General features: G+C 45.5%; 1 protein-coding gene and 2 non-coding genes across 7 annotated transcripts in view; all 3 read left to right on the forward strand.

Annotated features, from left to right (window-relative positions):
* RHEB (Ras homolog, mTORC1 binding) overlaps positions 1-24,489 on the forward strand; it is a 46,501-nt gene extending 22,012 nt beyond the window's left edge. The window contains exons 2-9 of one of the 5 annotated variants that reach the window (XM_059711437.1): positions 1,538-1,616; positions 1,700-1,771; positions 8,988-9,055; positions 16,985-17,067; positions 17,905-17,961; positions 18,060-18,107; positions 18,936-19,017; positions 22,704-24,489. In XM_059711437.1, the coding sequence (XP_059567420.1) occupies positions 1,556-1,616; positions 1,700-1,771; positions 8,988-9,055; positions 16,985-17,067; positions 17,905-17,961; positions 18,060-18,107; positions 18,936-19,017; positions 22,704-22,736 (504 nt within the window). In that variant the 5' untranslated portion in view covers positions 1,538-1,555 and the 3' untranslated portion in view covers positions 22,737-24,489. Of the gene's footprint in view, positions 1-1,537; positions 1,617-1,699; positions 1,772-8,987; positions 9,056-16,984; positions 17,068-17,904; positions 17,962-18,059; positions 18,108-18,935; positions 19,018-22,703 lie in introns of those variants that run through there. The other 4 variants (XM_059711435.1, XM_059711436.1, XM_059711438.1 and 1 more) reach the window with 4 other exon arrangements.
* On the forward strand, positions 16,352-16,487 carry LOC132211601 (small nucleolar RNA SNORA42/SNORA80 family). The gene has a single exon (XR_009447508.1). It is a non-coding gene; the product is annotated as a small nucleolar RNA SNORA42/SNORA80 family (small nucleolar RNA).
* LOC132211602 (small nucleolar RNA SNORA42/SNORA80 family) lies at positions 18,652-18,787 on the forward strand. Its single transcript, XR_009447509.1, has one exon. It is a non-coding gene; the product is annotated as a small nucleolar RNA SNORA42/SNORA80 family (small nucleolar RNA).
* Positions 24,490-27,259: the final 2,770 nt, after the last annotated feature.

Genomic DNA, 27,259 nt, shown 5'->3' on the forward strand with positions numbered 1-27,259 from the left:
ATAACATGGTCTTTTGAGCACAATTCTTTTGAAATGCATACAGTTCCTGGACAACTACTGTATCCGGTATCACAGGCAGGCCCGTGTTTGGGGACCAATAAGTACTAGACAGTTATTTCTTCATTTCTATTGAACTGTTTCCTAGTCACATTTATAAAGTTGAGATCTTTTGTAGCATCTGAATGTATGAGAGTGCCCTTTGGCGTGTCTGCAGGGCGTGCAAAGACTAATTAATGAAGGTACTTGCAGATAACTTCAAGCACTAAAAGAAATAAAACAGGATGGCCTGATAGAGTGGCATCAGGGAGGTGGCACCACCTTAGATGGGGTAGTTTTAGCAATGGCCTCTCTGAAGAAGGGACATTTGAGTGTGGACCAGAATAATGACAAAAGTGAGTCAGACCTTCAGAGATGTGGGGGCTGGTTAGAACAAAGGCGCTAAGACTAGTAGGAACAGACAGGGACAGAAGAATGTGACTGGAGCCTGGGAGGTCCCCATGGCAGAGTGGTAGCCATTGAGGTTAGGGAGGTGGGCAAGCAGGCCCTCTCCCCCGTTGTGTGTGGGTCATGGTTCTGAGTTGGGGAACCAGCTCTAATCACAATTAGGATTTTAAGCAGAGAAGTAATGTGTAATTTTCCAAAGCTCTTGTAGGCTTCCTTGTGGAGAATGATTTCAGTTGTCAGTAATTCTGGAGACACCGTGAACTTTGTGTTTAGCTGCTTGGGAGGAATAAATAACAAGCCTGCCAACTTGGGGATTTTCTGGCTGTCTCCCAGGAGCTCCCACTTTTAAACCAGTTTATCAATTGATAAATTTCTAAGTATAAGAGGACTGACTGCCTTTGGTGTGAAAACCTCACGCCCCCTGTGAACTCCTCTCTGTGGTTTCGGGGAGACAGGCAGACAGGAAACTCCAGGAGTCCCGCCCTCCCTGGCTCTCCCTGCAGGTCCTGAGATGGAAGTTGATTCTGCAGCATGTCTAAGGGTGGACCTGAGAGGGAAGGATTTGGGATGGAATTAGGGAGGAACCACTCCCTGCTTCCTGGTGATAAAATAGTCTGGACTGTTTCTTCCCAGGGAGCCCTGCTCTGATGTCCTCCAGTAGAAATTCTATATGACACGTAGCCCTGAGAACATAGGGCTCAGTTATCACAGTGTTTTGGTGAGTCCAGAACATTTCTGAACTGTCCGTGTGCAGGACACTGGTAGGCCTTTGACACTGGATGATAGACACAGGGTTTCTACCTTCACCAAGTATTAAAAATAAAAACTTTCGTTATTTTTTCAGCTTACCCTCTAAACAGCCATATATGAAAAAACCCAAAGAAATTAATCATGCTTTACTCATTGCCATATTAAAATTAATAGCCAGATTTCAAGGATACCAGAGGAGATCAGCTTAGCTTACACCTTATTTAAGAGTTGTTTACCTTTAACAGAATATGCCGTGTGCTTGTTGGTCAGTATATTTGTTAATGTCACAAAGCATTTAATTCATAATAGCTTATTTGCTTAAATTTCTGTCATATTTTCACAGAATTTTAAGATTGCCTAAATGCTAATTAAAGGAACATTTTCTGATCTCAGTACCTTCAGTTTCTTCATTGGTTACAGTGGTGGGTTTTTTGTAAAATACTAGAATTACAATTTTTTGCCTTGATAATGCCCATGCATTCTGAGTTGTCTTTTTCTTTTACAGGGAAATCCTCGTTGACGATTCAGTTTGTTGAAGGCCAATTTGTTGACTCCTATGACCCAACCATAGAGAACAGTAAGTATTGTTTTCAAGGATTTATAAACTGAGGAGCCTGCCTTCTGCATACAAACAGCCATTGTGTGTTTGGAGGCTTTGATGGAAGAGTATTCAGTTAGACTTATAGATCACCAACTAGGGTCCAAAAAATGCTTCCAAAAACTTGACCCACTTTACAGCGAGTGATTTTTTTTTATCTCGCATCCAGATCCTGCCATTTAGAAATTGTTATTCATCTCCATAGGAATCAGAGTCCTGTATCGGAACCCCATATTCTAGGTTCTGCTTTAGGAAGATGGAGAGAGTGCTTCCCCCCCCCCCCCTTTTCCTTCCTCTTAACAGTAGCCCTCTCTAGGGGTTCTAAGCTCGAGAAGGAAGATGCAAACACTACGAGTTCTTTGTACCTTACTATTGTGGAGGCCCCAGCTGCCCGGCCCGGCCAGTCGTGGATACTTAAGGAAGGAAGTCTGGGAGAAGTGAGCTAGCTGTTCTGGGGTTGGACAGAGCAGTCGCAGTGTTAGAACAGAGCCTGCTGGCCTGTCAGGTTGTGTGCAGCACAAGCACCAAAGACTAGAGCCAGCACGACCTTTACCTGGTCCAGTTTCAATCCATGGTTTCAGAATCTCCCTGAAGGATTCTAGGACCTTGAGCCAAATCTTAATTCTGGGGCTCACGGAGGAGAGCCTGAGGCACTTCGTCCGGGGAGGTTGCTTGTTGAAGCTAGTCTGGTTTCAGGCCATCTTAGAACCCCAGCTCACCTGGAACCAGTCTTCTCAGATTGTTGACAGCAGGGCTTACCTGGGATTTGTCACCAGGAACTTACAGATTTAAACATGGGGTTCAACAAAACCTGATTGGCATATTAGACAGGCAGCCTACCTAACAGCCAGGCTCACCAGCTTTAACAACTAGATTCATAGACTTCACCCGCCCAAAGCTTGCAAAAGAGACTTAAAAAGAGGCTCTCAATGGGAGTTGACAAATTTGGGCCAAGTTGCCCATGAGCTAAGAATGGTTTTTACATTTTTAGTATTTGAAAAGAGTCAAAAGAAGAAGAATGTTTGTGACATGTGAAAGTATACAACTAGAAATTCAAATTTCAGCATCCATAAGTAGTTTTATTGGAACACAGCCATTCTCACTCATGTACATACTGTCTGTGGCTGCTGCTTCTCTGCAACAGCAGAGTGGGTGGACAGTTGCAGCAGATACCATGTGGCCCACTGAGCCTAAAATATTTACTGTCTGGTCCTTTCCAGGAAGTTTGCTGACCTCTGGCTTAAAATATCCAGCTGTCCTTTGTCCCCTTCGCTGGTAGCAGGGAAGGAAACCTGTTGATTGCTAAACTAACTGGGAAGTCACGTGTTTGAAAGTAACCTCTGCCTTATCTGGAAGGAGGAGTCTTGATGGCATCCTGTTGATTTCCCTAGCTGTCGCGGAATAGTGTGCCCTGTGAGGACAGATTAATTTGAATGCTGAGTGAACAAGTTTGGTTCTCTCTCCATTGGCGTCGGAACACAAGAAAACCATGCTCTTGGCCTTGATATTTGCTCTACATAGCAATTTAGAATGCAGTGTCCTTTAAGAGATAAGGCTCGTTTAAGAATTTTATTCATAGAACAATAGAAGATAGTTTTCGTGGTAAGCTCTGCTTATAAAAGTGATTTTTATAATTGTATATCTTTGTGCCATTTAAGATTGAGTGGGAAGAAAAGTCAAGGTGTTATCTATAAATGCGTTTTCTTTATGTGTAAGTAATGGATCAGACAAAAGTCCAACTTCCTTACCTTGATACTGTCTCAGAAACAGAATTAAAGGACCCTACTTCGAAGGCTGTCAGCATCATCTTTAGTCATGTTTTTAATGTTTTCCTATCTGATACTTGGTGTTTAATAATACTTTTTTTTCAGTGTCAGAAGTGAATTTATTTAAAGTCTTTAGGCAAGAGCAGAAATGAGTATCAGAGTATATTAAAAGTTCATGAGCATGCCCGACCAGTCGATGTGGCTCAGTGGTTGAGCATCAGCCTATGAACCAGGAGGTCATGGTTTGATTTTTGGTCAGAGTACATGCCTAGGTCACAGAATCCATCCCCACTGTGGGGTGTGCAGGAGGCAGCCATTAGTGATGCTCTCTCATCATTGATGTTTCTATTGCACTTTCCCTTTCCTCTCTGAAATCAATAAAAATGTATTTTTTTTAAACGTTCATGAACATATTCAGACATCTGATTCTATTTCCCATGCTTCTGAAAGTAACACAGGGCAGAAACCCTTCCTCGACCCTTCCCCCACTATTTAGTAGAAAAACATTGCTCAGGGATAACAGGGGATTGGAGAGGAATGGGATTGTCGTCATAAACTTGTTGCTCACCACATAAATAGATGGTTTTGTGGTTCTAAAAAACACAATGAATCTGGAAATGATCCAGTAATTATTTTACACTTAACTCTAATATAGAACAGGGTGTTTGTAACAAACATTCAGTGTTGATACATTTATATGCATTATCACTGCAAAAGCAAAAAGTCTGGGACTTTTAAAACATAGGAGAAAACATCGATAAAACCACATATTTTTTGTGTTTGGGGAAATATGTACACCGATGATCCTGCCTGTGCAAATGTGCTTTCTTATGTGCCTTTGTGCTAATCTAACAACTCACACTAGATGGACACGAGGACATGGAGTAATCGTTTATAATTTGAAGAGGAATTGCACCAAGCCACAGCTCTGCCATCCCCAGGCAGGACTGCTGGTGAATTAATGAAGCCCAGCACATTCGAAAGTGGGAATCGGGAATTTTCCAAGCCTTGTGTGGTGGGCAGACTGCCCAGTGGGGTGTGGGTGAAGAGTTCACCATACACATTAGTAACGCAGATCTTACTTTGTGAACACCAGATTTAAGAAGTCTTCAGGCTGAGCCTTGTTTATTAGATCTTACTGGTAAGTAGCTGTTTGCCTGCTTAGAGAAGTTTCAGGGTTTTAAGCTAGAAATTAGATTAATTTCTCTGGAGATTGAAAAAGGGAGAAAGGGTTCAAGGAAAGTGGTGTCAGGGGAAAGCCAGCTTCTCTCTTCTCCACAAGGCGGTAGAAGAGTTTGCTCCCAGTCTGGACTGGCAGTCGGATCGCAGGATGCTTCCCTTTTTCTGTAGTGACAACAGGAGGCACTTCTCCCAGGACAGATGGAAGATCTTCGGTTTCATCTTACTGCTTTGTGTGGGAGGGTTTACATCCTTTTTATGTGCAAGGATATGCTAAACGTTTGTTAATATTTTATTTCTTTTCTGTCTTATGTTCAGTTCCATCTCCTGCCTTTTTACTCCTACCTCCCTAGCCAGTACTTTCCAGTGTCTGTGGCCGAATCTTCCTGTGTTTCTGACCTGGCAGCTCAGGGAGCCCCTGGGTGTGCATGTCGGGCTCAGGCTCTCTCTGCCCTTGCTCTCCAGGGGTCTTCCCCTCGAGAATTTGCCCATCTCACCATACCCAGCCCCAGCCTCTCCCCTCAACTCCGGGCCTTTTACTGAGCTGCCCTCAGTTCCCTTGGGTATTTAATGGGCTTCTCAGGCTGACCACACCTAACCCTGCCCCTCCCCTGCTGCCCCAGGGCCCCTCCCAAAGGCTTTTCTGTGTCGGTTCATGGCAACTCGTGCCTCCAGTTGCTCAGGCCAGAAACTGGAGTCTTTCTGCCTGCCTGTTCTTCACACCCTACCACAGGCAACCAGAAAATCCTCTTGGTTCTACCTTTGAAGTATATCCAGAATTCCGCATGTCTCACACCTCCATCTCTGCCCCCCTGGTCACTCTATTATGGGCTCCCACCATGTCCCTTGTCCATTTTTCTATTCACAGCCTAACCAGAGTGATCCTTTAAAAATATGAATCGGATCCAGTTACTCCCCTGCTCAGAAACCCTTGGTTTCCCATCACTTCCAAATAAAAATCTGAAGTTCTGACCAAGTCCTCTATGGCCGCCTGCCCCTACTCTACCTAAGTGCCTGCCCACCATTCTCAGTCTCAGCTGCACTGACTTTTTTTTATTTTTTTTTTCCCCTCACCCGAAGACATGCTTAGAGAGAGAAAGGGAAAAAGAGAGAGCCAGAAGCATTGATGTAAGAGAAACATCGATTGGTTGCCTTAGTTTCAACCAGGGATCAAACCAGCAACCTTTCTGTGCACAGAATGCTCAGCCAACTGAGCCGCTCCGGCTGGGCTGCACTGACTCTTTCTTTTCTCACTGAGCCTCTCCGTGCCATTGGACCTCCTGGTGCTGCTCCCAGAGCAGATACCTGACAGCAGGTCTGTCCCTCTCCTCCTTCCTTCATGGTGTCAGCTCACTGAGGTCAGGGACCCAGTAACTCCCATCACCTAGTGGCAAAAATAATAGGCACTCGAGAAATAGTTCTTGAGTGAATGGTGTTCTTTGTAGATAATCTTTTCATAATTATTATACTTTATAACCACAATTACTTAGTTCTAACTAAAGGTTGCTATTTTATTGCTCACCAATGTTTCTTCTAGAATTTTCATCAAGTCTGAAATATGTTGATCTTAGGTGAGGTGTGGAAGGCAGGTTTTCACCCAGGTGCCTCATGGCTGCCCCCTGGCCCACAGTGATGGAACGCACAGTTGATGCACTGTGCACCCCAAGTTCAGAGAGGTTGCAGTGTGGAAAAAAAAAAATACAGTAGAACTTTTTCTTAGAATTCTTTCTTTAAGTGATAATTTCCAGAAAGGGCACAAGAATGCTCTTGTGCAGTTGCTCGAGTAGTGCGGTCTGTGCCCTGCTGGCACTCAGAGAGTCTGATGCTGGTATGGTTCTCCCGGATTGTTGTTCCTCTCCTCTGTCACTTACAGTTTCTCTCGTAACTGTCAGCATCTGTCTTTCCCTTTTGGCATGGGGTAGAGTCTACTGGCAGCTCTGATCAAGTCCAGCGGGCAGCTAGGAGATGTAGGCTCTTCATGAGCCAAGAAGGCTGGGATGGGGCGCAGCACCTTCTCCATTTGGTTGTCAGGGTTCCAGGTGGTTCTTTGTAATAGTTATTATTAATAGTCTTTCCTCTTTTGTCTATATTTGCTTGAAGTCTGTCTCCTTGAAATTCTGAATTGACTTTTCCGGAAGTTATTTGAGTCTGATTTCTCCCACGTTGTTAGGGAAAAGAAGTTGTGACAAATTGTTTGGATCCTAAGCTAAGTGGGAATGATGGCTTCACATAGAACATCTGTTCCAATGCTGTGTTAATCTGTCAGTAAGATTGGGGCTTTTTTACATTCTGGGAGTTCGTTGCCTTTCAATTAATATTAGCTCTATGTGCTCTGACACCAGACTTCCTATAAGTTAGTGAAAAGGTTTGTGCTTTTGGTTTATTCTTGACATCAAGCTTTATGTAATATACTAGAGGCCCAGTGCACGAAATTCATGCTTTATGTAATATACTAGAGGCCCAGCCTGCACCCTCTCCAATCTGGGATCCCTCTCACAATCCGGGACTGCTGGCTCCTAACCACTCGCCTGCCTGCCAGCCTGATTGCCCCTAACTGCTTCTGCTGCCAGCCTGATCACCCCCTAACCACTCCCCTGCCAGCCTGATCAATGCCTAACTGCTCCCCTGCCAACTCGGTTGCCCCCAACTGCCCTCCTCTGCGGGCCAGGTCCCCCCTCAACTGCCCTCCCCTGCTGGCCTGGTCGCCCCTAACTGCCCTCTCCTGCTGGCCTGATCTCCCACAACTGCCCTCCCCTGCCAGCCATCTGGCAGCTGTGGGCGCCGCCAACTTTGGGGGCATGGCAGTCAAGTAGCATATTCCCTCCTTATTGGCTATGGGTGCCATTTTGCCACAGTGTGAGAGTCAATTAGCATATTCCCTCTTTATTAGATAGGATTTCACTTTTTCACAAGAGAAAGGACTGTCCACAGAGCATTCAAATTTCTTTTACAGGATATGAATTATTGCCTGATTTCAATTTCTTTGAAAAAGTCCAAGGTTTGCCCAGTCTTGATTTCAGTCAGCCGGCAATGTTTTTAAGCTACATAATGGAAGTAGAGAAGAATCTATACCAGGGGTTCTCAAACTACGGCCCGCGGGCCACATGCAAATACAAATATTGTATTTGACCTTACTTGACCTCATTCATAGCTAAGCCACTTCCTGTCTACTCAATCAGATAGAAATAGGGATTGGGTTGGCTACCACTGTAAAGACTGGAAAACTTCTGCTACTACTGCACCTGCTTCCTGTTTCTCTATTTCCATCCATATCCCTTAGTGCCTGTCCCTTCTATTAAACTTACAAATTCTGCTTTGTCCAGTGGTAAAGTGTCATGCTCAAGGTGGTTTCTTTTTTGTTGTTTTATTGTTCCAATCTGGCTTTAGCCTCTGTTCCTACTTAATATGCTATCTTTCCTCTTTTCAAGCAACTTTGGGAAGCCTTCAGAGCACTTTGATTTCTGGCCGGATTAACAAAAAAATATCATTTGCATTCTTGGCATTCTTTCCATTTTCTTCTTCTTATGGGACGATGTTAGATTCTGTGTAGCATTCCCCTACTACATATATGTATAGTTTTTAAAGGAATTTCTGATATATTTCTAAGTTAGTTTTTTAACATTCAAGTTTTACTGAAAATAAAATTTTGTCAGAAATTTGTTATAAATGTAAATTATGTCATTTCCCTTACAAATATGTGAAAAATTTACCACAGAATTGAATCCTGTTTCTTGAATATCCATTTTTTAATTTGCTTTGTTATTATGATGATAATTTTGAAACTATTGACTCTATTCATTCACACAGGTTAGCATTCCTTCTCCTTGTCTCACATTTCATATTCCATGAGTTTTTCTGCCATATTTTTATATCTTCATCCAATGTTGAGTAAACTAAAATGTATATAAAAAAAAAACACACACAAAAAAAAACAAATATTGTATTTGTTCCCGTTTTGTTTTTTTACTTCAAAATAAGATATGTGCAGTGTGCATAGGAATTTGTTCATAGTTTTTTTTTAAGCTATAGTCCGGCCCTCCAACGGTCTGAGGGACAGTGAACTGGCCCCCTGTTTAAAAAGTTTGAGGACCCCTGATCTATACACTCAGAGATGTGTCCTTTTTGTTTTATGGAACCTTTTTAGGAGATTATTAGGGACTCTGCTTACTTGGTTGTCATTGTTCAAGCTTTAAGTGATCTAAATTTAATTGTTTAGCTAACTAATATTTAATTCCCCTTTCCTCCTATAGCTTTCACAAAATTGATCACAGTAAATGGACAAGAATATCATCTTCAACTTGTAGACACAGCTGGGCAAGTAAGTATCTCTCGTCTCTTTCTCTCCTACGGCACTTGTGGCAGTCCTGGCCCAGGCACTGACTACACACAGCAGCAAGGCCAGGAAGACCCTGGGACTTCAGGCCATCTACTGTGTCTTTCTTAAGTCACTTGTGGCTGTTTTTCAAATAATTAACTTGGGTTTGTACTTTAGAATTGTCTTAAATATATTCATAACATTGTGAAGGTTAATGCTTACTACAGGAGAGGAGTTTTTTATTTTCTAAATTTTATGTCAGATTCACATTCGTGTTTTTTCTCCCTTTGTGATGTGTGTTCCCCTACATTGAGAACAAAAGTAAGTCTTTTCCAGGGGAAAGGCATGAGAGGTAGGGCAACCCAGCTGGCTTATAGATTGATTATTTGATTACTAGATTAAGGAGTGTTGGTTTGATTTGCTGGACAAAAGGTAATTGCCAAAGGTTAAGTAATTTTAATAAAAACAGGATCTTTTCACAGGTTAATGTGGGGACTGGATCACCAGGGGAACTGACTGGAAGCAAAGGGTGGAAGAAATTAAGAGAACTTGAAGGGAACAAAGAAGCCCCTTTTTGTCGGCTTCATTTCCCTATTGCCATGGCACCCAGTCCAGCTTGTATAGAACCCATTCTGTTAGGCTGGCTTTATTACATTTCACTGGTGGGTGGGGAGTAGGAGGAGCCGCGATGTTGGATTCTAACTCCTCACCTTGCATCTTACGAATGACGAAGGACAGCTGGCAGGGGGTGTGTGTGGTGTAATCTAGTACCGGCTGTGTTAGGTGGGGGCTTTTACCTGGGGGAGTTGGGGTTGTCCTGTCTTGTTTGGAATAAACTGCCTCTGCTCTATGCTTTGATGTGAACATAGATAGAAGAAAGCGTAGCCCCTAGTGAGGCAAGAAAATGTCGTCAGACCTCGCGGTTTTCTTAGAGCAGAGCCACCCTTGGCTTATTGTACAGGGTCCCGTCCAGGGGCAGAATGGGGTCTGGGAGCTGCTGGAATGGGGAGCAAGAGAAGTCGCCAGAAGGGAATAATGGCACAGGGGACGCAGCCTGACCTGTAAACTAGTACAGAGGAGACTCGGGACCTGCTGTGGGTTTCTAGGGTTTGTATCTCTTATAAAGTGACTATAATTTATTGCCTAAAATGAGACACTTTTAAGAGTGAAGGGCACAGGTGTAATTATGCTGGGACAGCAGGTATACCAGAGTTCTGGGCAAAGAAATAATAGCCATGTTGTTTATAGTGGAGTGGACATTATCAGGATTTCAGTTTGCCTTTATACCTTTTTTTTTTTTAATCCTGACCCAAGGATATGTTTTTGTTGATTTTCTATTTTAGAGAGAGGGACGGGGGGGGGGGGGGGGGGGCAGCATAGAGATGTGAGAAAGAAACATCCACTGGTTGCCTCCTGTGCCCGCCCTGACCAGGGATCGAACCCTCAATCTTCCGTTGCAAAGGGCGACACTCTAACCCACTGAACCACCTGGCCAGGGCTGTCTTTATATCCCTGTTTTGGATTTTCACCTAAGCTCATGGGAACTGGGGCTGAGGGTGTAAATTGATCAGTCACATCCCTGTAGTGTTACTGTGGAAGTAGCCCTCGTGGTCGGCCAGGAGAACCAGCACTTCATGGTTGTATGGAGTGTTCCAGTCCTTGCTGTTCTTACTAACCAATGACATTGAGAAAGTCAGTCAACTTTTCTGTGCCTCGGATTTTTCATCTGTGAGATGGCAGTAATTGTGGTGCATGCCTTCACAGCATCATTGTGGGGTTGAAGAGGATTTGGTCCTTATTTGTGGATCTGTGATGCTTCTGAGGCTAGAACAACGGCCTCACGTTGCAGCTCAATTGACATTTAAACTGGGGTAGAGAAACGCAGGTGTCTCCTACTTGGAGAAGAGCTGTCCTTAAAAACATTTGCGTGGAAAGATCATCCTATCTAATGATAGACAAAGCATGGTAATTAACCGTACCTCTGACACACTTCCCATTGGCTAATCAGGGCGATATGCAAATTAACTGCCAACCAAGATGGCGGCCAGCAGCCAGGCAGCTGAAGCGAACAGGAGGCTTGCTTGCTCCAGTGATGGAGGAAGCCAAGGTTCCCCGCCTGCCTTGCCAGGCTCTGAGCTGCACTCTAAGAAACAATGTTGCAATTATAGAAGCTAAACAAACCCCAGATACCTGCTTTCAGCCGTCAGAGCTGGAGCGAGCAGGACCGCAACAATGTTGCAATTATAGAAGCCAAACAAACCCTAAATTCCTGCTTTCAGCAGCCGAGGCCTCAAGCTGGAGCTGACCTCAGAGCTAAAGCCGGCTCTCAGCTCCAGTGACAGCCATAGAAGGTAAATAAATCCCAGAATAAAAGAAAAAAAGGAGAGGTTGGGAGCTTCAGTCGCCCGCCAGCCTGAAAACGGCCCTCAGCCCCTCACCCAGACTGGCCAGGCACCCCAGTGGGGACCCCCACTCTGAAGGGGGTGCGACCAACTGCAAACAGCCTCTAGTCCTATATAATAATAGAGGAATATGCAAATTAACCATCCCTCTGCTATGCTCAAGCCTCGCCCACCAGCCAGTCAGGAGCTAGTATGCAAATTAACCCAACTAATGGCAGTGGCGGCCATAGAGCTGGAGCAAGCAGGAGGCTTGGGTTGCTCCCGGCGATGGATGCCTGCCCTCCACCCCGCTCAAGGCTACAAAGTTTCAATTATAGAAGATAGAAAAATCCCAGGGAAAAAAAAGAGGAAAGGAGAGGCTGGGAGCTTGGGTCGCTGGAGGGCTTGGCTAGCCTGAAAACGTCCATCAGCCCCTCACCCAGGCTGGCCAGGCACCCCAGCGGGATGCTCACCCTGATCTGGGACACCCTTCAATGCAAACCAGCCGGCCCCCACCCGTGCACCGGGCCTCTATCCTATATAATAAAAGGGTAATATGCAAATTGACCCTAACAGCAAAACGACTGGGAATTACTGGTCACTATTCCACACACTGACCACCAGGGGGGGGAAGACACTCAATACAGGAGGTGCCCCCTAGTGGTAAGTGTGCTCCCACAGGGGGAGCTCTGTGTAGCCACAAGCCAGGCTGCCGCTGCCAGCACAGCGGTGGTGGCAGGAGCCTCTCCTGCCTCCTCAGCAGCGCAAAGGATGTCAAACTGCAGCTAGACATTTAGTTTAGCCATTTCCCCCAGATGTCTCTGCATTTGTTCCCTATGTGTTACTTTGTATCCTTCCTGATTTGAATGCCAACATTATCATATACCTAATTCCCATATCTGTTGGTTCTTGTAGAATTCTCAGTCAGCTCCATTCATGAGCCAGTACTGCACTACTTTAATTACTGCCACTCTGTGGTTCCCACCCACCTGCCTCCACAGTTGGTTTTCTTTGTCAGGAAGTATGCTTTTTGCCCTGGCCCGGGTGACTCAGTGGCAAGTGGATATCCCCCAAGGGATCCCAGGCTGTGAGAGGGATGTCTGACTGCCAGCCAGCAGGTGGACATCCTCCAAGGGGTGGCAGACTGTGAGAGGGCACAGGCCGGGCTGAGGGGACACACACACACACGCACGCACGCACGCACGCACGCACACACCGCCCCCCAGTGCACAAATTTTTTTGCACCGGGCCTCTAGTTTCTTTATATTGACTCTCTTGGCCACTGTAGGAGGTGTGTTCCTCTGAGGTTCTTGTTTTGCTCTAAAGCAGAAATGTCCACTTGGCCATCACACTCCTGTAATTGTTCTAATGATAGAGTTTTACAAAGAATGACCCCAAAAGGATCCCATCTCAGGGAGTGAGTGTAGGAGTGAGGGAGAGGCCAGAGCGAGGTCCATTTCCAGCTCTGCTTGTCTTTGATGTTTTGGGTTCTGTTACTGCCAGATAAGAATATTTAGAGAATTTTCGCAAAAAATATATCCAAATTTAGCTACTTGGAATAATTTGTTCTCACTGCAGCTAACAGTTCTTAAAGGCTATATTCATGGCTAGGAGACCAGAAAATAAAAGGCTATGCTAGTATTTACCACTCATGATGGTGTGACACAGGTATTACCTTCTGCGGTCCACCCTGGTTCTGTAAAACTGACTGGGGTAACATCACTGCTCCCGGGCTCTTTTTAAATTGGGTTCACGTGGGCTTATTCTGGGCTTAAGACTGCTAGTAGGAGGGAAAGATGAGTGGGGGGCAAATTCTTTAAAAGTAACCTCGTCAGTTTGTTCACTAGCTTGCACTTTTTAGGAGGAAAATTAATTACACATAATAAATGGCTGTATAGCAATACCTGACAGCAAGTGCTCTATGGTAGTTTGTGTTACACCTGGTGTCGTTGCAGCGAGGGATGATGGTGAACATAGTTAAATGCAAATTGATTATTTTTAGTTTGCATGAAATACTTTGTTTTGGTCTAATTTCAGTAGAGTCAATGACAAGTTAATCAATGACAGTCAGTTTTATACCGTCAAATTCCCCTTCCAAAAAAGAACTAAGTTTATTTTTTTAAATAGTAATAAATGCACCTGTTACAGAAAGAAAGCAACACAAAAAGGCAAATAGTGAACCTTAAGTCTTTTCCTCTCTATCTACCTTAGCTTCACCCCAGCAGCAACTCCCGTTATCAGTTTCTAGTATTTGCTTCAAAGATATTTTATCACCAACATTCAAGTATAGTTTTAAGGTTTTTGTTTGTTTGTTTGTTTGTACCCCACAAAGTAACACAGATCTATGTCTCCATCTTGGAGATTACCCCATATCAGTGCATGCGGCCTCTTTTTGTTTTCCCCATGGCTGCATAATGTCCTGTTATTTGAGCTATAGCATCATTTAACCAAATGTTTCCAGTCTCTCCCGCCATTAGTGCCTCCGTTGTACACTGTCATCTTAGACAGATGGTATGTGTGTAAGAACATGCCTGGTGTGGGATTGCTGGGCCATAGGGTCATGGTTTATATTCTCACCAGCAGTGAATCACCAACACAGTGTGTTACCAAATTTTTTATATCTGTCCATCTGCTAGGTGAAAATTAGTATCTGTCATTTTAATTAGTGTTTATGAAGGAGTTTGATCCTATTTTCCCTTTTTGAGGACATCCATCTTTTCTGTGAGCTATCATGTCTATTCATGTACTTTCCCCTTTTTCTATTAGCTGGTTGGTCTCACTGATTTGAAGAAAGTTAGCATTTGGTACATGAGCTGAGCGGCATGGTTTTGTTTTCCATTTAAATTCTCCGGTCTACCATGCGCAGCTTCAATTTTCATCTTTAAGTCTCATTCCTCCGGAATACGTGTTTGCTAAGGTGTGAGGTAGACATCCAGTTTAGCCATTTCCCCCAGATGGCTCCGCATTTGTTCCTTATGTGTTACTTTGTATCCTTCCTGAATTGAATGCCAACATTATCATATACCTAATTCCCATATCTGTTGGTTCTTGTAGAATTCTCAGTCAGCTCCATTCATGAGCCAGTACTGCACTACTTTAATTACTGCCACTCTGTGGTTCCCACCCACCTGCCTCCACAGTTGGTTTTCTTTGTCAGGAAGTATGCTTTTTGCCCTGGCCTGGGTTAGAGTGTGGGCCCAAGCACCGGAGGGTCTCAGGTTCCATTCCCAGTCACGGCACTTACCTGGGCTGCAGGTTCAGTCCCTGGCCCTGGTTGGAGCATGGGTGGGAGGCAACCTATTAATGTGTCTCTCCCACATCGATGTTTCTACCTCTCTCTCTCTTCTCCCCTTTCCCTTCCACTCTCTCTAAAAATCAATGGGAAAAAATATTCTCGGGTGAGGATTAACAACAAACGTATGCTTTTTGTCCAGCATCATGTTACTTTTATATATTAATTTAGGGCTAATCAGTGGATATCCTTACAATTCTGCATATTCTTGCTAAAGACAGCCATGCTCGCTGTTCCATTTATTTAAGTCCTTTATCTCAGGAGTATTTTAAGATTTTGTTTAAATGAAGCATATATTTTTGTTTCCTTCAGTTTGTTCCTAGGAATGTTGTCCTTTTTGGTTACTGCTACAGCAGAAGATCTGTTCCTCCATTATACTTTCTAACTAGTTGTTGCTTGCGCCAACTTAAATAGGATTACTCTTTTTTTTCACATCTTCCCTTCAGAGGAAACATAATTTGAACTTTGGAGCCACTGTAGCTGAGCTGGTGACTAAAATCATTTGGAATTTTGTTTTTAATCTGGGTAGAAAGATCTGTCATTCCATTAACAATTTATTTTCAAAAATCAACCCTAAGACCAGCCAGAGCAACTCGGTTGGTTGAGCATTGTCCCATGAACTAAAAGATCACTGGTTTAATTCCCAGTCAAGGCACATGCCCAGGTTGTGGGCTCGAGCCCCAGTACAGGGTGTTATAGGAGGCAGCTGGTCAATGTTTTTCTCTCTCTTCCTTCCTCTCTCTCTAAAATCAATAAAAACATATTTTTTAAAAATCAACACTAAAATAAATTCACCTTAATAAAAGTTGTACTAATAAGAAAAATAAAGATTTTGCATAGATAGTAAGCTCTGTGATGTAGAAATGCTATTTTCTGATTAATGACCACTATTTTTGATGTCAGAGAGTTGATAGGACAACTAAATTTTCCTTTTGGTTTTTAAAAGACACTTGACCATAGGGCAGAAATTCGGGGTTGTCATGGACACTAGTTGTAACCATACTATGGAATTGCAAAGTTAACAGACAGTTACTTGCCCTGATTTTTCTATAATAGTGTTTGGTGTGTGTGGTATGTGGACAGTTCTGTTTCAACTGAGAGCAACATATTTGTACCAAGCAGGGGTGTGCACTGATGAAGGCTGCATTGACGTTAGCCTCTCTGTGCTTTGATAATTCCAGATCTAAAGCAGTTTCATAAAGCCATATAAAACTGGGTGCCAGTACCCTGTTGCACAATGTGTACCTTTGTGTTTTTTTGTTGTTGTTTTTTAAATATATTTTATTGATTTTTTTTACAGAGAGGAAGGGAGAGGAATAGAGAGTTAGAAACATCACTGAGAGAGAAACATCTATCAGCTGCCTCCTGCACACTCCTCACTGGGTATGTGCCTGCAACCAAGGTACATGCCCTTGACTGGAATCAAACCTGGGACCCTTGAGTCCGCAGGCCGACGCTTTATCCACTGAGCCAAACCGGTTAGGGCTGTACCTTTGTTTTTAATTCCTAAAGCTGCTCAGTAAATAACTCATTCCATCCTCAGATGTCTGGGTACTCACTCTATAGTTTCTCCGTTCTCTTCTCCTCCCCTCTCTCTCGAGTGCTGGTGGTCACCCAGCCAGTGATGCATGGTCATGATTTATGGGGGGCCCTTGTCTGTGGGCCTCTCATAGTGGACCCATGCCAGAGGAAGTTGCAGCCTCAAACCATTGCCCAGCCTCCTTACCCTTGGGCTGTGAGCACTGAAGGGGGCTGTACAGTGTAGAAATAGAGCGCTCCCCAGCTGAGGGCACTGACCGCTCCAGGAGGAGAAACTTCATAAACACGGAGCCTGTTTCAGAAACCCAATGATCAGTGCTCAGGCCATTGTGACACACAGAAAACAGGGCACGTGATAATATAACTATTTTATGTAGGGAAATGCAGATGTGTGGAATAAACCAGTAGCACTTGTGAATTTTCTGTGAGGTCTAAAAGATTCTGGACTTTCATCCATAAAAGAGAACACAGACCAGTCATCTTTTCATATCTTACATCCTCTTCTCCCAAGATTTACAGGAGTCAATTTTTAATATTGGCTTAAAGCACATGATCACCCCCAGGCCAGTCTTAAATAAATCTTGAGTGTGTGGACTATGTTTCTAGAATAATATTGTAATCCACATTTTGTTTACTTTGATTTCTTTGACCAAGAAATATGTGAAGAACTTTGGGTGAAGATTGCTTGTTATGCCAAGTGTAATCCTTTTTCTTCCACAGGATGAATATTCCATCTTTCCCCAGACGTACTCCATAGATATTAATGGTTATATTCTCGTGTATTCTGTGACATCGATCAAAAGGTAAGACTCAACGCCTCTTCCTTGCTTGAGTTTATTTGCTATGCAGAGATAGCATTAATCCTTATAAAGGATTATGCTGGAATTGGTGTAGTAACAATTAGACTTAATTACTAAGCTAAATGATTTGTGGGACAAACAGGTTGTTAAAGGAAAAACAATATCCTGATAGATGCTCTAGATAAATAGTGCTTGAACACAGTCTGAACTTATCTGCTGATTGAAATAGGGAATGCATAGTGATTACTTTTTCTGTGTTTTCATCATGTAAATGTGGAACATGGGCTGACTGCTGGGGCCCTCTAGCTAAGGAATGTTCTACAAATGTTTATTTAGAGATTTTGTGGTTTGTCAGCTCAGTGTTAGACTTTTCCCATTAAATGTCAGACCTGTTTCATTTTGAATGTTCTCAATTGGGGTTACTGAGTGTCAAATACATGTACATGTGAAATATTGGTAGGAAAAAGAAAGGAATTCTTTGTGTTCAGTTTATTTTATTGAAATGGTGAATCTGACATTTTCTGTGTTTCTCACTAAAACTTTACATAATTAACATTTAAAACATGAACACTAAATTGGTTGTCTGCCCTAGCTGGTTTGGCTCAGTGGATAAAGCATTGGCCTGCAGATTGAAGGATCCCAATTCCAAACCAAGGGCACATGCCTAGGTTGCAGACTCAATCCCCAATGCATGCAGGAGGCGGCCAATCAGTGATTCTCTGTCACCATTGATGTTTCTATCCCTCTCTCCCTCTCCTTTCCTCTCTGAAATCAATAAAAAAAATATATTTTTTTAAAAAATTAAGTTGGATGTCTGACTTCATGTTTTTCCTTTTATAGTTTTGAGGTGATTAAAGTTATCCATGGCAAGTTGTTGGACATGGTGGGGAAAGTGCAGTAAGTAGGAACATTTTTCTCGTTAGATATACTCTTTCCAATAGCACCTTCTGGACAAACTGACTCGTTTTCTTTGCCTTTCTTTCTTATATTAACAGAATACCTATTATGTTGGTTGGGAATAAGAAAGACCTACATATGGAAAGGTATGTCGCTTCTAATAATTGCTGATTCATAGAATTGAGCCTGAGATGTTTAGTCCCAGAAGTCACGGGTTCCGTTGTTCGCCGGCGGGGGTTTTAGCTGTGGCGCCTGTGTTCTGTGTACAGGGAGGTGCGCGGTGCTGCTTGGCAGAAGCCAACTCACCTGCCTTGAAAAATGTTTCCTGGAGAAGAGGGGGAGCAAACACGGTAGAAAATTATCTTTCGTTTCTTCTATCATTTTGTGCAAAGCAGACACTAACAAGGCAATGGGAGCGTTCATTTATTCAACAAATTGTTTTTTGAGTGCAGGGTTAGGATTAGAGCAGTGGCCCCGCCGGCAGGAGACGCCGGCCGGATGCTGGCAGCCTGTGCGCAGCATAGCCATGGCCCTTTGGGGGTTGCCCCTGTCCTCGGGCATGTGCAGCTCTCTCTAAGATGTTGGGGTGTTGGTAAATGCCTCCTGTGAGCTGTGAGGGCTGCCAGGGCATGAGTACTAGTACTTCCATAAGACAGTGTCTGTCTGTTCCCCGGCTCAGGTGGGAGTGATGCATGGTCATGATTTATGGGGGGCCCTTGTCTGTGGGCCTCTCATAGTGGACCCATGCCAGAGGAAGTTGCAGCCTCAAACCATTGCCCAGCCTCCTTACCCTTGGGCTGTGAGCACTGAAGGGGGCTGTACAGTGTAGAAATAGAGCGCTCCCCAGCTGAGGGCACTGAACGCTCCAGGAGGAGAAACTTCATAAACACGGAGCCTGTTTCAGAAACCCAAGTACAGTAGATGTTTCATATAGTAAAGAGCAAAGCTCTTTAATGAGAATTTTTGTCCTTTAGGGTGATCAGTTATGAAGAAGGGAAGGCGTTAGCAGAATCTTGGAATGCAGCTTTTTTGGAATCTTCTGCTAAAGAGAATCAAGTAGGTATTTTTTAAAGCTCACTTCGCACTGCATCCCGCCAGTCCAGGCCTGTGCTCCTGGTAGCAGCTCAGCACTGTCTTCATTGCTCCTGTTTAATCCTGACCCTCCCCCCATCCCTCCCATCAGGCTTTGGGTTGCCTCAGGGAGACACCATCTGTTTTATTTCAGCCAGTGTTCAACCTCATGGGACCTGGAATATTTGTAGGATAAACAGAAATTGATAGTAAAGGAAATACTGCCTTTGTGAACATGCATTATCGTGTTTGTTTTATACTAAGGCTGCTACAGAAGTAAGTCTAGACTCACCTGGGTGGGACGAGGCGGCCGTGCGCATGACCAAGTGTAGCAGAGACTCGGGTCTGCTTGGGGAGAGGCAGACTGTTCTGGATAAAGCTGTGTGCACCTAAGTTCTCATGTCCAAGATATTTTTGGTTAGTTGGGGAGATTGGATTATGTTTTTGATGTATTAGGAAAATGGTGTTAATTTTTTTAGGGGGGTAATGGTATTAGGCTTATGACAAGAATATCTTTGTTCTTGAGAAATGCAAACCAAAGTATTTAGGAGCAAAGTTTCATAATGTCAGCAACTTAACTTTCAAATGGGATGAGAGGATGGATAGAGAAAAAGAGAACAAATACATACAGCAAAGATGTTAACATTCGCTGAATCCAGCCAGTGGGGCTAGGTCAGCCGTGGGCAAACTACAGCCCGCGGGCCAGATCCGGCCCGTTTGAAATGAATAAAACTAAAAAAAAAAAGACCGTACCCTTTTATGTAATGATGTTTACTTTGAATTTATATTAGTTCACACAAACACTCCATCCATGCTTTTGTTCTGGCCCTCCGGTCCAGTTTAAGAACCCATTGTGGCCCTCGAGTCAAAAAGTTTGCCCACCCCTGGGCTAGGTGGTTCTTGTACAGTTCTTTCTGTTGTTCTGTATAATTGAAAATTTGTGAGGTGGGGGAGTGAAGTTGAATGGTTGGCCTCAAGCTGTGTTCAATTCTGTTTGCTGACTTCACTGTGTTTGCTTCTCTTTGGTGAAAAACTGAGGGTCTTAAAGCAGTTGTTCTGTTTGACAGTAGAGTTAAGGAGGCGGCGGCAGCAGTGTGGACTATTCATGTAGGTGGGTGTAACCACTTCTCAGTGTGTGTCTGGCAGTTACTAATCCTTCTAGCAGTGTACATGCCTTATGGAGCCTACCTCCAATGTGTTAAGAGGGATTGCTGAGTAGGGAGCATGGCTCAGGTTAATTTGTGTTTTTGAGAGTAACTTGAATGGTTAGCTTAAAGAGTGTTGTTTGGTTTCAGGGTGCAGGCCTTTTCTCCAGTTTGTGTTGTGCTTTACTGTAGCTGAAGGGTTTAATGTGGTTCTGGATAGGTTTGCCCGTTAACCTTTCAGTTCCTTTAGAAGGTGGCGAACTGCTTTCGAAGACCCAGATAAAAGGTGAATGTGCTGCCGACGTAGGCAGACAAGCGCTGAGGTCAGGTGTTCCCATTGCTCACTGTCTGGGGCTGCTCTCGCACCATCATCATCAGGCCTGAAGTGAACCCTTTAAAGCAAAAAGACTGTTACACCCAAGTTAGGTGCATGCATTGGAGACATGCATGTCCTTGGGAAGCAGGTCCTGAGCAGATCCCTCACTGGCATTCTAGATGGTTCTCACTCTGTCATGTCGTGGGACACTCCTGCTTACATCCTCTGGGAATGTGCAGGAGATGATGAGAGCGCCCTAAGCCTAGTGAAGGTCTCCAAGTCAGGTGGGGAGAAACTGAGTAATCCTAATCCCTGACATAGAGCTGGAGTGATTCTAATCCCCACACATACTGGAATGCTTACTGCTATCTGTGTAGTAGGGAGAGAAATCTGTCTAGTGTGCACTCGCACACCCACACCCAAGTGGTCATGTGACCAGAGACCAGTTCCTGTGAACTGATCAAAATTTTATTGATAGATTTTCAAGTAATTTGTATTACTTGCCAAAAATACAATATTTCAAAAAAAACTTTCCTCGGCAGAGTTCAGTTTCATTGATAACATCATGGTAGTAAAAATTGCCAAGTCTGTGAGAATACTGCATTTTAACTGTTAATGGAGTCTGAGACATTTGCAGTTTGGTTTATTTACCATGGAGGCCTTCGGCTATAGTTCAGCAATTTGATGAAAGAGAATATTTTTTGACAATCAGATTACATGGATTACTAAATTGTAAGATTTATCTAGAAAGCCCGGTCCCAGACACACTATTTTCTTGGTAAAAGTTTGGCAAGTGTCATTCCCAACATTTTTCTGTGCATTATTTTCAGAATGAAATAAATAGCTTGTTTGTATAACCATGGGACGTGAGGGGGTGAGTCTGGAGGAGGAGGGGAGGGTTGCTGAACCAGTTAGACAGGAGGGCTGGGCCTGTGGCTGGCTTTGGCTTGACCACGAGTCCTGCTTCCTACCAGTTGGAGAGAAGGGACCAGAGTAGATGAACCCATAGGGTACCTGACGGTCTCTCTGGATGTCGATTCTGTTTTCCTGGTGAAATTTAAAACAGTCACCACGGAATGGGGAGGCTTTAGGAACTCAGAGGAAAGGGAAGACATGAAACCTTCACCTGGGGGAATAACTGAATGAGGGGCATGAGCTGGGCTGCTGGGTGGCATCGAGGGTCCACTGCATTCACGGTCCTGGAGGTGACAGCTGTCGCAGCGTGTTCCCAGGCTGCACTGGATGTGTGGTGCAGGCACCGCGCAGGCTATTGGCAGAGAAGGGAGTCCACGTCCATGAGCACGATGGTGGACTGTGGAGTCTGCTGGCCCCAGGAGGAAAGTGAACGAGAAAGTGGCTAAGGGACAGGGAGAAGGTGGTCGGATTGGGGAGGCAGGTCCCTGTGGGACCAAGGATTGTTGAGTTGAGGCTATTGAAAGTGAAAGGATGGTGAGGTGGTGGGAGACTTAACATTGGGTGGCTGCGGTGACGGTGACGAGATCTAGGACTGCCCCCGAGGCTTTTGAGAACGGGTTTCTTTCATCATCACAGTGAGCACACTTACAGGACAGGCACTGGCGGTCCTCACCGCTGTTCAGCATAAGGGAGGGTTCCCCGTCCAAAGGGGCAGTGCTCCTCCTGTGAGGGGCTGGGGGGCTCTGGGAGGCCAGGCTTCTGGGTCTGCAGACAGTGAAGGAAGGGCAAGTGGCTCGGAAAGATCGGGCTCAAAGGTGAAAAATGCCCTCTCATGGCATAAGTGTCAACACAGGTTTAAGGGAGGGGGAGGAAAACAGGTTCGGAGGAAGGGCAGCAAGAATGAGGGTTTGCCCAGCCTTAGGCCCCAGGGTGCCAGGAAGGAGGGAGCCTGGCCCTGGGAAGCAGTGTCGGAGGGAAAGGACAGCCCTCAGGGAGGTGGCTAGGCTGGTGCTGGACCTGGAAATCCAGAGGCACCAGGGGAGGGCGGGGCTGGAGCCGACCCTCCCTGTGGTGACCATGAAAGCAGGATCAGACGCACGAGAGAAGATTAGTTCTGGTCTCAGGTCAGGTGGGAGGGGGTGCAGTGGGGAGGAAGGAAGACCAGTCTCCGGGTTGTGGGGTGGCCTTGGCCTCTGCGCCTGTGCCTGCAGCTGAGGGGCGGACAGCAGGCCTTCTCCAGTCCTGGCAGCAGCGGTAAGAGTGAGTCTCAGGCTTCCGCTGTAAAGCCAACACAGTCGCGTTTTATTTCTTTTTCAGACTGCTGTTGATGTTTTCAGAAGGATAATTTTGGAGGCAGAAAAAATTGATGGGGCCGCTTCACAGGGAAAGTCTTCCTGCTCGGTGATGTAATTCTGCTGTGGGCCCGAGGCCACTGGGACCCGTCCTGCCCGGAGACGCAAACTGCCCGTCATCCTCGAAGATAAACTCTGCTTCGTTTTCCTTCTGTTAACCTGAAAGATTTATTTGGGTCAGAGCTTTTTCCCACCTGCCCCCCTTTCAGATTATGTTGAACTCTGACTATCCTTCTGAGTTCACTTCCACTTTCAAATTTTAAGCAATCATATTTTCAATTTATATATTGTATTTCTTAATAATATTATGACCAAGAATTTTATCGGCATTAATTTTTAAGTGTAGTTTGATGTTTAAAATAATGTAATCATCAAAGATGCATATTGTTACACTACTATTAACTAGGCTTCCATATATCAGTGTTTATTTCATTGTGTTAAATGTATACTTGTAAATAAAATAGCTGCAAACCTTAATCCCTCGCGCTACTTAGTGTGGCTTTTAAGAAAACCATGTCGGTGAGGGCTCCTTCCCGGCCCCCAGGAAGGCTCAGGTTGGATTCCAGGAACTGGTGGAGGATGTGGCCACAGGCGGAGGCCAGCGGGGCCCACTGGGTGGCAGTGACGGTGGGGGCAGAGTGCCGGAACTGGGGAGGGATCTCTGTTCACTAAAGCTGAGTGGTCTTGGGGGTCTGTGAGGGAGTCACTCCCAGTAATGGCTGTTCTCTCTCCACCCTCAGAGACCCCCATCCCAGCCTTGACTGGAGGGCTTCCTGCAGTGGGGGCTGTGGCGGTTACTTGGCAAAGCCTTCTTGCCCAACTGCTTATCTCAGCTGCATGAAGGAAAGAGATGTTAGAGACACTTATTATCCCTCCTTTTTTAAATATATTACTGATTTCAGAGAGAAACGTCAATGAGAGAGAATCGATTGGCTCCCTCCTGCACGCCCCCTACTGGGGATAAAGCCTGCAACCCCGGCATGTGCCCTCGACCAGAATCGAACCTGGGAACCTTCAGTATGCAAGCCAATGCTCTATCCACTGAGCCAAACTGGCTAGGGCTATTGTCCCTCCTTATGCTTAGTCCATGGCAGATGGGATCTAATTTATTTTTCAATTACGGTTGATATACATTATGTTAATTTCAGGTGTCCACCCAGTGACTAACCATTGCATAACTCACTAAGTGATCACCCGCCCACTGACTCTCGCACCCTCTGACACCACACGTGCTATTAGAATACCATGGGCTCTATTCCCAGTGTTGTGCTTTACGTCCCATGCAGACAGCATCTGACCTAGAGCATAGATGTTTGCCTGTCACCATCCCCAAACCTCCAGTCGTTTAAAGAACGGGTAAGTCAGGTGAGGGGGGGCTTCGTGAACCTTCTCCAGGCCCAGCCGCACGCCCCCCACCCGCTCGGAGGCACAGCTGACGGAGAGCGGGTCTGATGTGGCAGCTCCCACTCACTGGAAGTCGGTTCAAGCCCAGCAGTGCGTTAAATGCCCGTCCCAGTTAAATTCCACAAGGCATTGCTATCATTAGGAAATGTTACTAACAAAATGTACTTTTGCTTTGTGACTAATTTTTTAATGAAAAATTGCTTTTAGAATATGCCATTATTTTGGATCGTTTAAGTATCTGTCTCGTCATTCCAGGATGAAATTGGAGCTTTAGGAGGCCTCCACCAAATACTTTTTAAATAAAATAAATTTGGACAATATAGTATCATGGCTCGTTAACAGGGCTTGTTCTTAGGCCTGATGTTAGGACTCGGTGCTCAGTGTATGGACCACGGTGGCTCCGGGCCGGGTCACCGTCAGCCTTCTCCGCTGAAGCTGTCTGGGGGCGTGCACTTCGGCGGGCCACGCACCTGGAAACAGGTCCCTGCACAGGGAGGGCCTCCAGGGCTGGGTCTCCTGCTGGGCGGCAGCGTGACATCCTGTGGGTGTACCGTTCACGTTTTCTGAGCACCTACTATGTGCTGGACACTGTTCTAAGTGTCAAACACAACAGAAATCTGAACCCTTGTAGAGCTTGCATTTGACCCCAAACCTGGGGACATGGGAGCAGGTTCTTCCTTGACCTGCTCACCTGCGCCAACTGTTGGGTCCGAGCTCCTCTACAAGGAACTGGGCCTCCGACAGAGGAGACGTGGGACGTGGTAGGTATGGAAGACAGTCTTTGTGGTAGCCAAGTAGCTCTTCAAAGGAGTCTCACACAGTAGCCGCTGCTAACACAGCAGCCATTGCAAACACAGTGGCAAGCACAGGAGCCATACCAAGCAGCTGCTGTACACACAGCCCTACATAAAAGCAGCCTCCAGCACAGAAGCTCTACAAACACAGTAGCCCGACCAAGCCGCCGGGCACCGGCCGGCCAGTAATACATCTTCCCCATAACACAGCCCTGTGCTGGCTGGTCAGTGGCAACTTACATACAAGCATAAACAAGCTCAGACGAGAGGCATTGTGCCCAATAGTTGGGGCTGCAGAAAGGTACGCCTGTGTCGTGTGTAGATTGTTGTGTCCTTGCTTTGCACCTGCGTATAGCGACTTAGCCTTGAACACCGTGGTTAGGATTCCCACACTCAGATTGGCCTTGAGCATCTGGCCTACTCTGACCAGGGCTCCCACAGGACACCGCAGGGCGGGTCCATCCTGCTCCCCCGGGCAGCGATCCCGCCCACCAGACCATTGGTTCACTCCCCCGATGGCCTGAGCTTGTTAGGTTCCGAGTGGCGGTGTAGCTCAGGACTTTCCGTGATGGGCTGCTCATTATCCCCCGCCCCCCGATGGTGGGGGTGGGGGTGGTAGAACCTGTGGTGCGCTAGGGTTCTGTTCACTCATGTTCCCCCTGTGGAGAAGGTAGCGCCTTACCTACATGGAGGGACACTGCCTTAGCCCTGGTAGTAATTGGCCAAGGTCAACCAAATGCCTTCTGTGTCTGAGATGCAGCTAAACCAAATGCCTTCTGTGTCTGAGATGCAGCTAACGTATTATCCGAGCTGAAGGAATTCTTGCAACGGCCAGGTTTGACTTAAACGTTTTGTTATTTAATACTGTATTTCATACTTCTGAGCCTTCTTTACCTCTTAACATTTTTGAAATCGAAATGAGTCTAAAATCAGTGACAAAGCATTGTGTCATAAAAGGTAATGCAGTCTTAAAATTTGTTCAAGTTCTTTAAGTGCAAATATAAAACTAGACATTTAGAACTACGTCACAAATCATAATAAATGCAAATTACACAAATTTAATGTGGTGAGATTTTACTAAAACTGAATTATCTGTCCACTCTTACCTCTCGAGCCTGCCAGTCCCCGGCGTGTCACCAGGGTACTCTCACCTGAATTGCTCATCACCCCCCTTGTCACCAAATCCAATGGGTTCTTTCTGGTTTCTTCCTTGACCCTTCGCATTGCAGACAGATGACAACTGCTTTTCTTTGGACGCCTGTTTCCCTGACAGCACAGCCCCCTGTCCTCCCAGCTCACTGTGTGTGTCCTCTAAACGGGCCCCTTTCCTATCCACCCCCTCCTTGATTTTATCCAGTCACATAGCTTTCACTACCTTGTTACCTGAACACCAACATTTGCCTCTCCTACCCTGACTTCTGTGGATTCCAGACTTACCTTGTCTTAATGCCTCATAGGTGTCTCCAATTTATTAGGAAATTGAATTCTTGATTTTCCTTGAAAACCTGGGCCTCCCCTAGACCCTGTCTCGGGAAAACACCATTGTCCGCCAGTTACTAAAGCTGGGGATTTGGGGCCGTTCTCTCCCTCTTTCCTACACACTCCCCAGCCCATCCAGTCCAGCAAAGGCTAAGGCACTGCCTCCTGGACCGCGCTTGCCTCCACCCACTTCCTCCGTCTCCACTGCACGCTGGTCTGTCATAGCTCACCCTCCAAAGTACTTACAAGTCAACTTGTTGAAAACACAGTCTTGTGTTGCTCCCTGGCTGAGAGTCCTTTAATCATGTCCACAGCCGAGCTGCCTGTCCTCGAGGCCCCGCCTGAGCTGTGCTGCTTGTCAACCTCACCTGCCAGCGAGGCCAGGCTCCCGTCACCCTGGGCCCGGTCCCTTCCGGGGGAAAAAACTCCCCCCCCCCCCACACCTTGCCGCCACCCTCTGCCCAGGCTGCCCCTTCCCGAGGCTGCTCATCCGCCGGGGCTCCACGTGGGCTCCGCTCCGCGCACCTGTCAGAGCCCCGGGGTTGATCCCAGCGCAGCATGTGTCACCACGGTCAGCTCGGTCCTTGTGTTGTGTGTACTGTTACTGGACTAGATGTGACTACAGCAGAGACGGGGGCCTACCCGTGTGTCTCCAACTCCTTGGTTCCCCAGCTCCTAGCACAGGCCTGTGAATATTGTAGAGACTTTCCAGAATACCATTGTATTCCTTGTAGTTTCATAGTCATGAATGTATGTTATTATCTATTTTCTTCGTGGTTGCCCTAGGAATTACAATTAACAACGCAGTTTGGGTAAATACCC

The sequence above is a fragment of the Myotis daubentonii genome, chromosome 10 (genome assembly GCF_963259705.1).
Source record: "Myotis daubentonii chromosome 10, mMyoDau2.1, whole genome shotgun sequence".
NCBI classification, from domain to species: domain Eukaryota; kingdom Metazoa; phylum Chordata; class Mammalia; order Chiroptera; family Vespertilionidae; genus Myotis; species Myotis daubentonii.